Source organism: Neolamprologus multifasciatus, chromosome 17 (assembly GCF_963576455.1).
Source record: "Neolamprologus multifasciatus chromosome 17, fNeoMul1.2, whole genome shotgun sequence".
Classification (NCBI taxonomy): Eukaryota; Metazoa; Chordata; class Actinopteri; order Cichliformes; family Cichlidae; genus Neolamprologus; species Neolamprologus multifasciatus.
This window is the reverse complement of record NC_140455.1, coordinates 30,366,157-30,382,395: the sequence shown is the minus strand read 5'-3', so window position 1 is coordinate 30,382,395 and position 16,239 is coordinate 30,366,157. Positions and strand designations below refer to the sequence as shown.

Below are 16,239 nucleotides of genomic sequence, written 5' to 3'. Positions count from 1 at the left end.
CAATCATTTTTTCTCTATAAACTGGTTAAACCTGCACTTTAAAAAGAACTCCTATTACTACCACAAAATAACCAGTATTATTAGAATGCTCCTACTAGTTGGGTAACATTTTACTAATTATTTGAGCAGCAGAGCATGACTTCCCATCTTCCACATTACTTATGTATCACATAGAGCTTTTATATTCTACATTTCTTTAGCCAAATACCTGATCATACCTTCTCTTACTTACATTACTTTTATCCACCGTCACAGTCAAATCTCTATGTTTTCTTTAGTTAGTACAGCTAATCAACAAAACATACACATATATGCCCATTTCATGTGCACTGTACAAATGGCTGCAATTACTACTACACAATAACTAGTTCTATTAGGCAAGGGGAACATTTTAAAATGTGCCCTTATCTAATTATTCAAGCAGCAGGTGCATAGCCCATGTTCAACATGAGTAATGCATCACATGATGCTTGCATATGATATAATTTTTGAGCTATACACACACACATACATACATACATATGTTTAAATATATATATATATATATATATATATATATATATATATATATATATATATATATAGCTAGATAGATATGTGCCACTATCATATTCAGACATATTATGCATACAGTTATTGTTTTAGCCAGCTGGCACCAATTAGCTTAACTACTTTACCTTTTTCTACCCTTTTTCTATTTTAATTAGCACTTGTTATTAGTGGGTGCATGAGCTCGGTAGCAAAATAGTCTGTCTGTTTAATTCATTTAGATAACCAGAAGTGATAAAATGTAGTAAAAATGCTTCCTTTATGTGACATGACTCAAATGTAAGGGGGGATTTATTAGTAAGACCCCATGCCTGCACCAACAGGTTTGTTTTCAACTGAACTTGTCTGGAAACAAGGTAGGCGTGCAGTTACAAACTTTATTTCTCTGTATTGTAAAAAATCATTGTAGTTTAACATATATATGTGCGAACTTAAAACAAAAAAAGCTAACCTAGCTGTATTACCTTAGAAGCTGTTGCTGGCCTTTTGCAGTTAAGCTAACTAGCTTAAGGATGCTAGGCGGGTTAAATGGCATTCATACCATTGAAAATAGTCCCAGTCTTGTATTTATATGCATCTAAAATATCACAAAACAGTTGGTTGTTTTCATTATTTGTTACAAACAAGTGAAGGAAGTTGTAATGAAGGTAGGACAGGTAAGGCTAAGTGCTTATTTGGCATAAGTTGGGAAAGCTAGTGTTTAGCAGACTAGCTAGCCAGTGACATGCATTAGATATGTTTTAGTTAAAAAATGTGATTATTCAATACCAACTATCCAAACAGCTGAAAACATAAGAGATGTTATTGATGAGAAATGTATGATCACATTAGTGTTATTACTAATAAACTTAGTCAACAGGTGAAAAAGCTACTCGTGCTTTTTTTTAATGTAGTTTGAAGTCAGTATTTATAAACCAATGCCATTTGAAAATTTAAAAATAAAGTAGAAAACAACATGAAGTTGTAAGAAACCAATTTGTCATCTGGTATATTTAAGGAGATCAGTGAGAGTTGTCCTTGGAAACACATTTTTATAAGGAGAATCTTTTACTTGTTCTCATGTATCACATATAACTTGTCATATAGTTACACAAATTTTTAAATTTACTTGAATTCATTTAAAGAAGAAAAATAAACTTCTCGATTTTCCTTTGGAGGAAAACATTAAGCGCACAAGTGTGTTTTATGCACTTCTAAATCATATTCTGGATAAAATTGTGATTAAAAACTATAAATATTCATTTAGTAAATCAAACCGTATCACCACAAATGCGAATAACTCGTTCACGTTTGTCAGTAATTTTGGTTATTTTGGTTAATTAGTTGATATTTTATTAAACTGGCAGTGTAAATTATTTTATCTGCCAATTTAACTTCTGGGTGGGTACAAACACCCTGGTGTACTTCGGAGTTTGCGTCGTGGACTCTTCTGGAGAGGTCTGTGTCCTCGAAAAGGTTGCGCGTTTTGGGGGATAAATCAACGCTATAACCTAGACACTAGATAAAAACTGGTCAATTTGTCAACTTTTTGTAATTAAAAAAGACCAAATCATCTCCCTTTTCCGTACTGTCCCTCTAAAGTGCCGATATTTTTAGCTAAAATTGGACGTAGAGGGTGCACCTTTGCGCAGAGACTGGTTTAACGCTGAGAGGCTCCTCTGGGTGCACAAAGACAGCGGCTCGCAGAGGAACTTGTTCAGAGTGAACCAGGGACGCTGGGAGGCGAAATAAACAATCTCCGGACTCGAAGTAGCAACGGTCGAGCAGTTTTATCTCTCGAAACACGCTATTCCGCCACCCATCCGAGAAAAACAAGGTAAGGACTTGGTTTAAATACGTTTCAGCGGGACTTGAGGGCTACGGAGCGGGTTAAACCTCCTTCGCTTTGGCTTCCCGAGCATGGTTGTTTTTGCAGAAAATGGCGTCATCGCCCTCTTGTTTCTGCCTGGCCGCGGCGGGGAGAGGAATAGTTTCAGAGACTTGTAGCAGCCTTTTACACGCAGCGTTTACTTCCTCAATGGTAAAATCTCCTACCGCGATGTGTTTTATTCAACAGAGACCGGTCAAAATACAGGGTTGTTCACCAATTCGCTCGGTAGAAGGACGCGCAAAGATGGAAGGGTCACCGGTCCTGTGCGCCAAGCTGCTTCTTGGAAAAGGTGCCACGGAGCCGCAAAACGCAGCGTTTCACATTCGCCGTGATATCACCCCCGGCCACTCCAGGATAATCCAAATGATCGGGGACGTTTTAGTGTTGCGGTCACGGTGGCGATGGACGGATTCGTGCGAGAGCTGCACCTTGTCTTTGTGTGTATTTTATTCGGGTTAGCTCGTTTTTACGCCGCACTCCCCTGCCATGCTGCAATAGTTACAAGGGGCCTCTCTTTAACGGCGTGAAAGGTGCATTTTATACTTGGCCTTTTCTTTGATCTCGTTAAGCTGCTCCTTTGTTGCTCAAAACAGTGGCGTTTTTTAGGCTGACAATATAACCGTGTAAAAGGAGATTTTCGGGGATAATGGGGGCGATGCAAATCGTGCCATGAGAACGACGACTGCTCTGCGCTCTGGTTCGCGGTTTGCCAGACGAAGATGGCCTGAATGAGGTAAAAAATAAAAGTCTTTTGAGCGAATCGCACAGTTTGCACAAAACCGGGGAAGTCCGGCGCTGCGCAATGATTGTGCTGTTGCTTTGCGCAGAGAACGGTGGCAGCTGCTGTAACCGCCGCCACCTTTTCGCCGCGATATTTTTTGTGTGTGTTGGCCAACCTTTTGTAAATAGTTGGACTCTTGGATAAAAGAGCACAATAGCATTCATGCGGGCCCTTTATGGCCTGTGAATGTGGTCCTAAGTCACACTCAGGCTGTCCTGTCTTTCGCCGTCAGCTACGTGCATGCGTCCTAGCTCTGGCCACCACACATCCACCATAGCGAGGCCACTGGGTTCCCTGTGTATACGCTCTGCTTGGTTCCTCCTGTGGCCAAAAGTCGATGACGGATCGTGTGGTGAGTGCTAGCACAGGCCACTGGGATTAAATCGAAACAACCACAAAAAAATCAGCCACGGAGACTGCACATCGCTCGCCCCGTGCACATTTTTATTAAGTTTCCTGAGTTATGCAACCGCATCCCCGTAGAGCGAACTGCTCATCCGCCTTTATTTACTCGTCCCCCGCCGTCGGATGGATATTTCTGTGGTAATATCTGGTGAATTGGACCAGTCCCTGTGGCGACGACACCGAATTAGGAAGATATGTCATTTGCAAATCACCCAGTGCCATTTGCGTCACAGCCCGCGGCCTCGCACGCCCATGGGGGGCGATGGAGTTGCAAATGGAGACTGTGTGTGTGTGCTGACGCTGCCCCAGCTGAACGAGAACCAATAGACACGGACTCGGGCGGCAACAATCGCCGTGCGCTTTCACTCTCCAGTAGTGCACCGACTTGGATTTCGTATAAACACGGAAGATCGCGCCGTTTATTCGAGATGGTTATGTTTCCATCGCTCTCCCTGGGATGCGTAAGTGGATGCGTACACACACTGGTTAAACCTGCTACATGGCTCGACAGGCCAGCCGGAGAGGAGTATATCCGTCCGGTCCTTTCCTCATGGTGCTCGGTGCATGTGGCTATTGTGAACTCGCTCATGTGGATACACGTCTTTTCCACTGGATCGCGATGATATGGCCGTGAAGCATTTATGAACAGCGCAGAGAATGGGGTTGGATTATGATTCGGACACTGGATAAGCACTCGCTCGTTTTTTTAGTAACATCCACGGCGCGCCACGCGTTTCTGGTTTGGAGATGAGCATGGCGTTTTTACCCAGGAACGTTTTATTTGTTGCCGTTGCGCTTTGGGGCACTGCGCATGGTTTGATCGGCCAGACCGAACTAGAGAACTTAGGCATAAAGTCGTGAAACGGTGATAATGTCAGCTACAGAATCCTTTATAAGATACTGTTGTGCAGTAAAGTCAGTTAAATCACTCTTTTCTAAGCAGCTTTTGGATTAAAGGAGTGTAACGGAAATGCGTGAGCTTTACACGAATTTTGCAGCGATGTCAACATACAGGATTTTGATTCGTGAAATTAATTAATAATATTATCTCATATTACCTGAATTTTTTACCTGACTAACCCCTACCTATGTGTTTACATTGAGTTTTTTTACATAGTTTTTTTTACTGTGCAGTTTCCACTTCCTGTACTTTTATTAAAAAAAAAACACACAAAAGGTTACAGATCAGTAGAGATTGCTCCCTGTGCTGTGAAACATGTTCCCTAAAGCACAGATGCCACCCTGAGGTAATGGAGTGATATAGGAATCTTTTCTTCTTTGACAGTTTAAAGCTCCCAACTTTGAACTTGCAGGTGGTTGTTATTTCAGTATTTTATTAACTGAAAACTTATTTTGCACTGCATGCTGTCAGAACCTGGCTGCACTGCCCCCTATTGCCTCTGTTTTCTCTTTTGCCCTCTGTTCAAGCTGTGACACATTGCATGAGTAACTTTGACAGAATAGAGATGGTCAGTCTAACCTTCGGGAGTGACATGAATGGGTAACAAGGCCATGAGTTTAGGTAACAAAGTGGGCGACAGAGGACTAAAATAAAAAGGAGGGCTAGTCTGAAGTTGACAGAATTGTTCTTCATGAGCAACCACTATATATTTGTTATTCCCTGTATTATATATTGTTTCATATTACTTTTATATTTGCCTTTTTTTTTTTTGCAAATCTTTTAACTACCTCAGCTGGGCCTCCATTCATTTTATTCTAGGCGTTTATTTCTTTTTAGCAACTTGAGATAAGAACAGCAGCCAAGACTGCCTGGCTTTCTTCCTTGCTGAGGCACCACAGGTATCTTGGCTTTCACCAGGGTGGATGCTGACTGCAACAGTTAAATGACGTCACTGTATGATTCAGTCAGGTTAATGATGTAGTGTTGTGTTCAGTCTCTGAGTCAGCTTGTCAAACCAGTGTGCAAGTTCAGTCAGTCAACAAGCCTTTTTACCTGCCAGTCACACACCACAGTAGAAACACAGCAAAATATCCATTCAGTCAGGAAACAAGATAATCAATTTCAGCAAAACGGCCAGCAAGCTAGGTAGTAAGTCAACTAGTGAGCCAGGAAACTGTGGTGGAGTATTTCAAGTCTACAAACCAATTAAATACACTAGGGAAACATATTTTGCAGTGTTCGTGGTAAAGGCAAGCACAGTTTTCAGTAGATATCAATCTGTCAACAACAACAAAAAAAAAGACTTTTTACCTATTGTGATAGAAATATTTGACTTTTTAGAACAGTTGTTCAAGGCTGTTGTCACAACAGTTTTGCCTCATTACAGAGTAGGGTGGGATCTCAGGTGATCTGTGTGTGTTTTGGATTTCATAGATTGTTGCTTTCTTTCTTTGCCATTCATTGTTGACATCACCCTCTTTGGGGCTTGTGCTTAATTATACATTTATGTGTGATTTTTAAAGCCTTGATATGAAGTAGACTATGCACTGTGCATCCACACCTGGCCTGAAAATGCCCATTATGCGTCTCTTGTGGTTTTATTTATTTAAATCTGTGTCTGTGCTCCCTTTCCATGCTTTGCTGCTGCTGCTGCATCTCTTTATGTTGCTCTAATCTGCTGTGTGCTTGCTTTGAATTAAGGCTACACGGTGTCCTGTTGAGAATTCGTTTCATATCTGGTTTGGTCAAATTCAGCTGTTGTGTGTACTGCCACCGAGTGTGCCTTTAAAGGGTGTTCTGGCTCAGTTGGGTTGATGAAAATGATGACATGAAAGCAAGTCAAGATATTAAGTTTCAGTAAACTTTGCTGTGCAATGAATTCTGGGCGGGAATGAAGTTGCTGCTGGGGAGAATGAGTCTGTGTAATAACTCAGCTGGTGTGGTTGTGGTGGTATCGCTCAGGTATTTTCCCATTTGCAACCAAAACGTTGTAGAGAATGATTTCTTTCCACAGTGATTAATGTTTGTGAGTTTCAGTATAATATCTCAAGACCAACTGGTGTGTGCATGTATATGAGATCCCATATGTTCCTGGGCAGCAACCTGTTAATGCTATCACACAGGATGTTACTGTAACACACAGTGAGAGCAGTTAATCATATTTGAATGTGAATGTTTATTTTCTGTCACCAGTACCTTTCTTGAAGTGAGAAACTCCACCGAATTTATCTAAGCTTGTTTTAGTGTTACAGTTAGAGGGACTATTTTGCAGTTGTACAGATATGTCTCCAAAAATGTTGGGACACTGTGTAAAATGTCAATATACACAGATGCCTCAGTCTTAAATGCTTGTCCACCACAGGGCCATGGAGGTGATATAGAGGGTGAAACACAAACTGGACAGCTTTCAAGTCTTTTGCAGTCATAATAAATATTTCTTTTGACACAGGGAGAACATACAAGCTTCACATAGAAAGGCCACATCTAGCCATCCAGTTTGAACAGGAATGCTCTTGGTGTCATGAAAAATGTTAAGTAACAGGACAGGGGGATAAAATTTGGAAAAGTTGTGGAGGTTGAACAGATTCGTTTTTGAGCAGTTTCAGAGTAAGACGTCTCAATCTAAGATACTTTGGGATTTCCATCATCTGTTGTACCTGTTATCGTTAATTAATTCAAACAGTTTGGAGAAATCAGTGTATGCAAGGGACAAATAAAAAATAATAATAAAATTTGGTTGCGCCAGCAGCAGTGCATTAAAAGTAGATACGATTCAGTAGTGAAACTCACTGTGTGGGCTCAGGAACGCTTCCAGTAACCGTTCTCAGTGAACACAGTATGTTGCTGTATCCACAGTTGCAAGTTGAAACTGTCATGTATAAAAACAAAACAAAACATTTATCACAGAACATTACATTTCTACTAGGCTAATTTTAGCTTATGTTAACAGTTATTAGACAACTACAACCTGCTGTTTTATTTTTATTTTTATTATTATTTTTACATTGCGTTAGTTTTTCTTCACCTTCCTCTCACACATTGTGTGTGTGTGTGTGTGTATGTGTGGAGCTGACAGGAGACAGCTGAAGTGCAATAATATGAATCGAGTTAATGAGGACACCTTATGTTACTCAAGTCCAGTAAAAGCTTTCCAGCAAGAGTTCCACCAAACCAACGTCCTTCCAGCTTCTATCCTGTGTAACGTCTCTGACTGAGACGGAGAGCTTTGAGCTTTTCAGTCATGCCAACTTATTTGAGGAGAGTTTGTGGTAAAGTGTAAAACTTCTGGAAATATTCAAGAAAAGCTGCTGGTGTAGTAGGTGGGAAACACCTCCAAACTATTCTTTTTTTTACTGTTAACATCTTCTGTGGTACATTAGCTCCCACTCTGGTTGATTGTGTGGTGAAGTGAACACAGAAAATCAGAGAACTGAATTGAACAGATAGGTAGGTAGGTTGATAGATAGATATCAGTGACAACATGGGACCTACGAAAAAGATCAATACACAAGATCCAAATACTGGATTGCCGTATTCTTGATCAACATCCTGCTTTTTCTGGGGCCCAACTCACTTTGAAACCTGTTAGTAGCGCACATTTCAAAAGCCAGCATCCTGGGAACATTGGTGCATGTGACATGCTTAACATGCACCTATACAAAGGTACTGGTAGTTGAACTAATTGGTTTCACTACTCAGAGCGCTGTTTAAAGGAAGAGGTGTCTTTCCCTGTCCTTCAGTCAGACTTTCAAAGTATAGATGTGGAGAAAAATTTGGAGATTTTGGATAGTAATACTTTTGGAAAACATGAGGCGGCCAAGTGGACGTCCTCTTCCTATATACATATTGCACATTTTCGAGAATACAAGCAATAAAGGGAAAGGGTCACCACCACCGTATATAAACTGTCCATTCTGTGATTCACCGTGTGGAAAGTGTTTACATTCAAGCAGCCCGCAATATCACTGCCTCCATACTGTGCTGTAGTCAGTATTGGTATACCTGCCAGCAGCTAGCATCATGTCAGTGTATAGAGGTCGTCCATTAGGAGGAAGTCTTCTCCAGCGGCCACAGGAAATGACTAGTAGATCATGATTGCTGCCATCTATCTAATGGCTGTGGCGCTACATAAGCAGTACATCTTATAATAATGCACACTTAGATGTTTAAATATTATGTAGGCTAATATTTCTTTATTTGCTATACCACAAAAAGCTGAGGTTTCACTGCAGCATAGAAAAAGTTATTTTCTTCTGTTGTGAATTTACCTTATCTATTTTCTCTCAAAAGGAAAATTACGATTTTTCTCCTAAAATAAGAGATGTTCCCAGATGGGAAACTCAGTTTACAAATCGGATTCATCGTAGTATTAACAGAATTCACTATGGATTACCGCCAGGGCTGAAATTCACACTCAGGTGTAATTTGTGAACTACTGAGCAATGGATACCTGCTTATTTTGCTGGGAATGGGTATACTGGAGTATTTGAATTGAAATTTTACAGCTGGAAATGGTAATGGTACTCAGGCAGTGAGTCATACTAGCCAGGTAGTGGGTGATTTGTTCAGAGTTATATTAGTATATAGGAGAGGAGAAGAGTTGAGCACTTATTTTTAGAATATAAGAAACATGTGATTAATTCTTAAGATTGTCAGCTTTGAGACTGTATTTCCAAGTGCCTCATGCAATTTAGTCCCAGCTCAGCCTTTCATTGCAAACACAAGCTCATATCATTCATCTTTTTCTGCATTATCAGCTATTGTTCAGCAGTTGTTTATCAAGGACTGTTCTGAGGAGGATGGAAGGAAATGCCTTTTTCAAACCTGTTTCTTCTTTATTGATCTTTTGAAATTGGTCTTACAGCATTTGTGGAGCATCGTTTTCTTTCTGAGAGACAATTTCACAGAGCATCACTGTACTAGATGTACAAAGCATAGTTTTCTCAACAGATAATGTTTTTTTAAACATGAAAAGTGAGGATAACAATAATCACTGCTGCCAATATATTTAAAAGGTAAACATTAGTGTACATTAGAATGGAGTGAAAGATGATTGATAGCCCCAAAAGTAGAATTGTGGAATTACTTAAAATATCTGACATTTTGATAAATGTGAGGAAAATAACGTGATTTTAGGCCAATGTGCTAACCATGCTAATATCGCCATTTCCAGTCTGAGACACATTGGTGTCATTACCAGAGTCATAACACGAATCAGTCCTTCATAACCACCTCTGTCTGTTGCCATACAAATGTGAGAGTCCCCTGTGTGTTGTTGACATGTGTGTTGTTAAAGGTGTTTGTTTTCAGCCTTTGCAGTACATGATGCCTCTTTAAGGTATCAGTCACACAGGCCTAGAGACTGGTCAGTGAGTAACTGACATCCAGCAGGTCACCAACTGATCTCTAGGACTCAATGACTGGAGCCTAAGGCAGTGTCCACGCTGGGTGGTAGGGTCAGCTCCAGCAGACTTAGAAGAATTAGCTGGAGTTATCAGTTATTAGGTGCTGCTAGTCTTGGGTCGAGATGTGTGTCTGTTTTGATACTATGGTATATTCAAATATGTAGATAAACTTATGTGTCAATTTGCTGTTTAGTACTTGTCTTGTAGATGTGATTGGAAAACGGTAACAAACATTTCTGATAGTTCTAGATTTAGTATGAAACTCAGATGCTTAGATAATTTCAAATGTACTTTTTCATGCATAGTTCTTTGTGGTCAGAGTGACAGAAACTTGTAATCTGTGTTTGTTTTCTGTAATAATATATTCGTATTCAGGATAGTAGAGTGCTTGAATGCATCCCAGCATGCATTAAGTGAAACACTGAGAAACACCTTAAGCAGGTCATCAGGGCCCACTGAGCTAATGGATTAACACATAATAGATAGCCAGTTTTTCTTGAATGCATACTAAGACCAGTGTAGGGTTCTTCACCAGTATTAGATGTTTTTAGACTTTTCACAAACATGGTGTACAAATTACACTCAGGTAGACCAAGGATCTTTTTTTGCTGAGCAGTGAAGGATAGGAGGAGGATAAGTCCACAGTGGCTTCAAATTTAGCACTGCCTTTATATGTTGTATTAACTAAGGTTAACTTTACTATTTTTTTAAATAAAGAAACAGAAATTTTAAATGAGCTTGTTTCCTTACTCACCAGTAGTCGGCAGGGTAGACAGACTTTCCGGTCAAAGTCCTCATTTCCCATTATAGTTAATGGCTGGTGTTAATCTCCCTCCTGATAAAAATAGAGCTTAACTGGGTAGGTGCATGATGTATTAATATGCCTGCTCTTAATTTTAGTCGAAAATACATAAATTTAATTGAATAGTTCTGTTAGAAATTCTGACTTTGTTACAGTTGAATCTTAAAAAAGAAAATTGTGTTCAGCAAAGGTTTAGGAGACTTGCTGTCCTTACCTTTTTTTCTTAGATAGACAAGAAAAAAACAAATGCATTCCCACAGACTGACATTTTCTACGTCTCCAGCCATGGCTCCACTCTAGTTGAGCTCATCTGTTAAGTAGCTGCTCCATTATTGCAAGTATACTCTGCTGTGGCATTATTGCATAGTGCTTGACTGGTTCATCATTAGTGCTAAAAGTCGGGATCCAGAGATGAAAAGGCGTGCTGTGGTTCTTAACGATGCCCGGCAAACTAGAAATGTAAATTTAGGAACAATCTATATATAAAGTCTCTCTCTCTCTCTCTCTCTCTCTCTCTCTCTCTCTCTCTCTCTCTCTCCATATATATATATATACATATCTATATCTATAGATATGTATATGTATATGTATATATATCTATATATACCACTTGAGGTATACTAAACATCTTTTGCATTAAGAGGTGTGTTGCATTGTGACATCCTTTGTCCCACACTGTATGTATATCAGCTGTCTTCAAGCCCTTGGTCTTGTAGAAAACACTATAAAACTTTTAAACTAAAAAATCCATTTCCATTACATGCTTTGTCTCCCTCTGCTGGAGTTTCAGTAGCAGTTAAAGTGTTTCTGGGTGGGGGACATGCCTGTACATGGGACAGCGTGCTTTGACATTGGCTTTGTCTTGAAGCATTCGGGGCCCCCGCTGCATCTACTGACACAGCTGTCGCTGTTTGCCTAATGTCCCTTTCCCTGTAGTTGAAGGTCATAGTGATTAATTTCAGAATATTAGTTTCAGTACTTAATGAACTCAGTATAAAGTCTCAAAATCTTCGCTACTACATGTTTGCTTCAGGCATAGAGTTGATGTGATCTAATTTCATTTGGTGATCTGTGCTTTCCCTTCTTGATATTCATCTAATTTGTTTTGTGTTTTCTTGCTGTCTCTTAAATCCAAATTACCACAAATTTGGGATGCTCATAGTATGTCATAGCCAAACTGCTTCAAGCCACTGTCACTTGCAGCACCTTATTAGTTCAACGTTGGACTCTTCATACATTTAAAACTTGTCCTCTGGCAAAAAACAACAAAAGTCACCCTGCAGATTGCAGTGACGGCTAACGTAGACTTCTTGTTGTTAGATCTTATGGCGAAAGATGGCAAATTTAGGAAAAGTGAGGTTGTTCAGCATGTGCCTCTGAAGCTGGATGATCTTATGTTAAAAAAATACATCCAGTAATATGGTGTCTAAATGACCACTAGAGGGCAGCAACTCATACTGTTTCACACCTAAATCTGTAATACAAAGCTATGGTAGATTTGGTATGATACAGAGCAACCAATGAAAGTATCTTTACAGCATCCACAACAATTTGGCACTGCAGTTCTCAGTCTGACTCATAAAGGACTCAAGTGGGTAACTCATTCAAAACCACCGGCTCTGCACTTCCACCAATACAGTTCCTGTATCAAAAGGAAACTTGTAACAAAACAAAGCCCACTTTAAAGCAGTTTCAGATTCCACACACCCAGTATCTATATTAGACCTTGTTATGGGTGTGTTTTCTACATGTTATATTGTAACTTATGTGGCTGTGTTTAAGAAGTGAAACTTTTTTTCTACCAGTTTTCTTACAGATTCTTGATTTGAACACCACAGTGTTGCAAAAATGGGTTAAAAAAAAGTATTTTATGCACATTTTCTCTCTCTCTGTGGGTTTGCTGATTGCACCAATTCTTACTTCGATAGAATTACCTGTGACAACTTATTTTAATGCAGATTGAATCAATCTTTACACTGCTGCAGAATGGTTGCAACTATAAGGTGTTCTTAGAAGAAATATATGCTGCATATCAATTAGGAGAAGCAATATTCATGAGCCGGAGTACTCCGTTACAAATGCACACGTAGAGATGGTGCAAATCATGTAGTGTATTGGTTCATGGTAACATTGAAGACTGTTCTCATCAACTTTCTGTAAAACTCCCACATTTTCTGAAGACTAACGCATGTGGAAGATGATATTAAATGGGTAACATTGGTAGCATTTTATTTAAAGTTTAGATTGTGTGACTTACAATTCTTTCACTAGATTGCTCCACTGATGTTGATAATGTATCATGGTAAAGCTTTGTGTAATCTGCACACAAACAATCCTTGACAAATGTATTGCAAGTGTACATCTGTAAACAAGAAAACAGTGCACAGTTAAGATATGAGAAACTATAATTTGTTTAATTCTTTAGACAGCTTTTCATGCTTTAGTGGCTCTTCCAGCAGAAGGTAATTCTTTCAGTCCAGTTCTTGGCTCATGTGGAGTGTTGTTGCAGGTTACAGGTGTATGCTGGTAGTGAACGTGTGGGGCAGCAGGCCAGTCTTGGCAGCATGGTGAAGGCCCAGAAGTCAGCTGGGAGGAAGAGCTCTAACTTTCCCCGCAGACAGGTACTGGACAAAAGAAAATCTAACAATGCCTGTCTGATTGTAAAGTCACACTTCATTTATGTTAGACCCAAATGAAACCTATTGTTGAAATAACTCCTGCCACATGTTACAAAATTCACTGGATGTGAACTAGGGAAAACGTGAATTCTGTCCTTATATATTTCCCTTTAAGTACCCTCTTTTGTTTGTCCTAGCCCCTGTGTTGTTTGTGTTTTTGTTTTTTTTTGTAGCATGTGTATTGTGCCTGCAGTCATTACAGTGTGCACTCCCTATGCCACAGCCTTTGCATATGGGAAATAGGAATTGTACAGATACACCAGGTAATACAATCAATATTTTTATTGTGAAAAAGAGAAAATATGTCAGTGATTGTGTTACAATAGAAGCTTATTTGCAGTCTAGACAAGGATATTTAGACAGCCGGGCAAAAAAAAAAAAACAGTCAATACGATAAAGTGCAGAGTCTTAGCTTTAATTTGAGTTGTTTTTCATCACTGGGGAGGATAGTTTAGGAGCTGTAGCCCTTTACACATAATGCCAATATTTAGGGGTTTAAAAATAAATCAGACATAAACTAAATCATGTTATATGTTCTAGCCTGGCGGTTAACCTCAACACTCTTTGTATCTACACCAGTGAATCTAGTGGGTCTGCCCTTTCAGCAAGTGAAATGCAGCTCAGCCAGGCTGAGATTATGTAACAACGGCTCCACGCAAGGACTTTCTTCACCCTGAAAAGCTTTTTGGGTGCTCTGGCCACTTGTTAAGGATTATTGTCCCGCTGAACGATGATAGGTTGTCTGTTGTGTTTCAGCACGTTTGCCTGAATATGTTTAGCAGTGTTTATCCTTATCTGTCAGTCGTTTAATTATCAATAAATTCTTGTGTACCAGCTCTACTGACAGCAAAGCTTGACATCACCATGTTTGACAAATGAGGTGCTATACTGAGGGTCATAAGCTGTTCCTTTTGTCTTATTTCTGCATGTTTGTTTTTTCATAATTTTGATATTGATGCATTGTTGTAGAGTTCTGTTCCAAGAATTCTTGCCAAAATTTTGTGTCTTTTGGCGAACTGACACTTTACTTTGTGAGGATTCTGTGTATTTTGCACGTTTTTTGAAGCTCAACTAACATCTTTACTTTTTCACTCTTCACGTGTTCATTTTCTTAATAACAAGAAGCCTCACTGCGAAGCAGGACACAAAATCTTTAATGTTTTTGAAATTTTGCAATTTAATCACCTTATTAAAGGGGCTATATCTTGAACAATTCTTTTAGTACCACTGTAAACCCTATTAATATGTAGTTTTCATTATTCTGTTTTGATTCGGTTTGCTGATGCGCAGAGCCCAAGCAGTAACCAAAAACTGTAAATGCCCATATACAAATGCAAATCTACAAATCTTCATTAGAGCCTTGCATCTTTCTTTTGTTGAAGTTATAGACCTCATGATTAAATACCATTCATCGTGTGATTAATGACATATTGCTGTCAATATCCATATGAAAATCAGTCTTGTTAAATAATTATCAGACATATTTATCTGTTCGTTTTATTCTTTATTCCACATGACATTTTTTTTAAGGAGTGGAATTTCATAGCCCGCCCACCTACTCTAATCAGTCTTCTTTCTTGTGCTTTGTGCTCACCACTTTCCATTGAAAATGGATCATGAATAGTTGACTGATTGACTGGCAGATGAATTGAAATTCTAAGTGAATGGTGGCACTCCCTGATGTTTTTTTTTCAGCTCACGATGGTGATTTTTTTCCCTCTTTTTCTTAAAGTAAAGACTTACTATGTTTCTTTCTTTCCCTTCATCTTTGCACTTGAACCATTGGTTGAAATAAATCTGTCTGGGTCCACTGGGTTCATTAGGTTATGTGTGTATTGCACAAATGGGATATTTTTTGGGCTATTTTGCAGCTATTTGTTTATGCCATGATATGGCAATGTGTCTGTTTGTATGTCTTTGTGCTTTAGTGTCCAACTGGCCCACTTGTCCTGTGGTGATGTGCTGTAACGTAGTTAATGTGGAGTCATTTATCCCTCTTCAAGGACAGCGGGGACACGAGGAGTTAGCGAGGCAGACACAGACAGAGAGGGAATGAGGATAAATTGGTGGGTGGCACAGGAGCTAAGATTGGGGACTTGGATAGAAAGGAGGTCTGGTTAAGAGACATAAATACACACACAGACAAACATGCTGTGTGTGCACACATTGAGGAGTTGATGGGGAGTCACTTATCTGCTGGGGGGTAGCTGTGTGAGACAAGGTTAATGTTCCTCTACAAAATTTCTGGATGCTCAGGAGACATGTGCGCAGAGACGTATACACGGCCAGCTGTTGTGGTCCTTCATTCTGCCCAACAATCGGCATTAATTCAGGACAAAGACAGCTACTAATTGTATTTTTAAGGGGCTCTCTTCTGATTTACTTGTCTATGAATAAGTTTCAAATTTTGTGTGCATGTGTTTTATGCATGAATTTTCAGTCTTCATTAGGTAACATTTATAATTTCAAACTATTTTTTAAATTCTTGCCCATATGGAAAATAAATAGTAAAAACTTATAAAAGATTTGCATAAGATGTGGCCTACTTCATATAGTGAATCATATAAGGCTTATATGATTTACTCATGAAAGTGGCCACTTTCTCATTACTTTCGTATATTGTTTTAGTAAGTATCCAAAACATACAAGTTTCATTTATATAATTTTTCAAGGGATCTTATATCTGTTTTCACTCTTGTGTGCTTTTCATACAAGTTTCACACAAGACAGATACAAACCTTATAAGATTTATATATATCTTTTCCATATGAGTGGACTCTGCTAGAGTAGCTTTGTAGGATGCACTGTTTAAAATAATCTTTATTTACTATGTACTAGACTTTGGTGC

The 16,239-nt window shown here is 39.2% G+C and overlaps 1 protein-coding gene across 10 annotated transcripts in view; it reads left to right on the top strand.

Moving 5' to 3' along the window:
- The first annotated feature begins 637 nt into the window (after positions 1-637).
- znf800b (zinc finger protein 800b) overlaps positions 638-16,239 on the top strand; it is a 31,017-nt gene continuing 15,415 nt past the window's right edge. The window contains exons 1-2 of one of the 10 annotated variants that reach the window (XM_085136969.1): positions 638-905; positions 13,223-13,334. In XM_085136969.1, coding sequence (XP_084993095.1) covers positions 13,278-13,334 — 57 coding nt within the window. In that variant the 5' untranslated portion in view covers positions 638-905; positions 13,223-13,277. Of the gene's footprint in view, positions 906-995; positions 1,206-1,902; positions 4,067-13,222; positions 13,335-16,239 lie in introns of those variants that run through there. The other 9 variants (XM_085136970.1, XM_085136968.1, XM_085136967.1 and 6 more) reach the window with 9 other exon arrangements.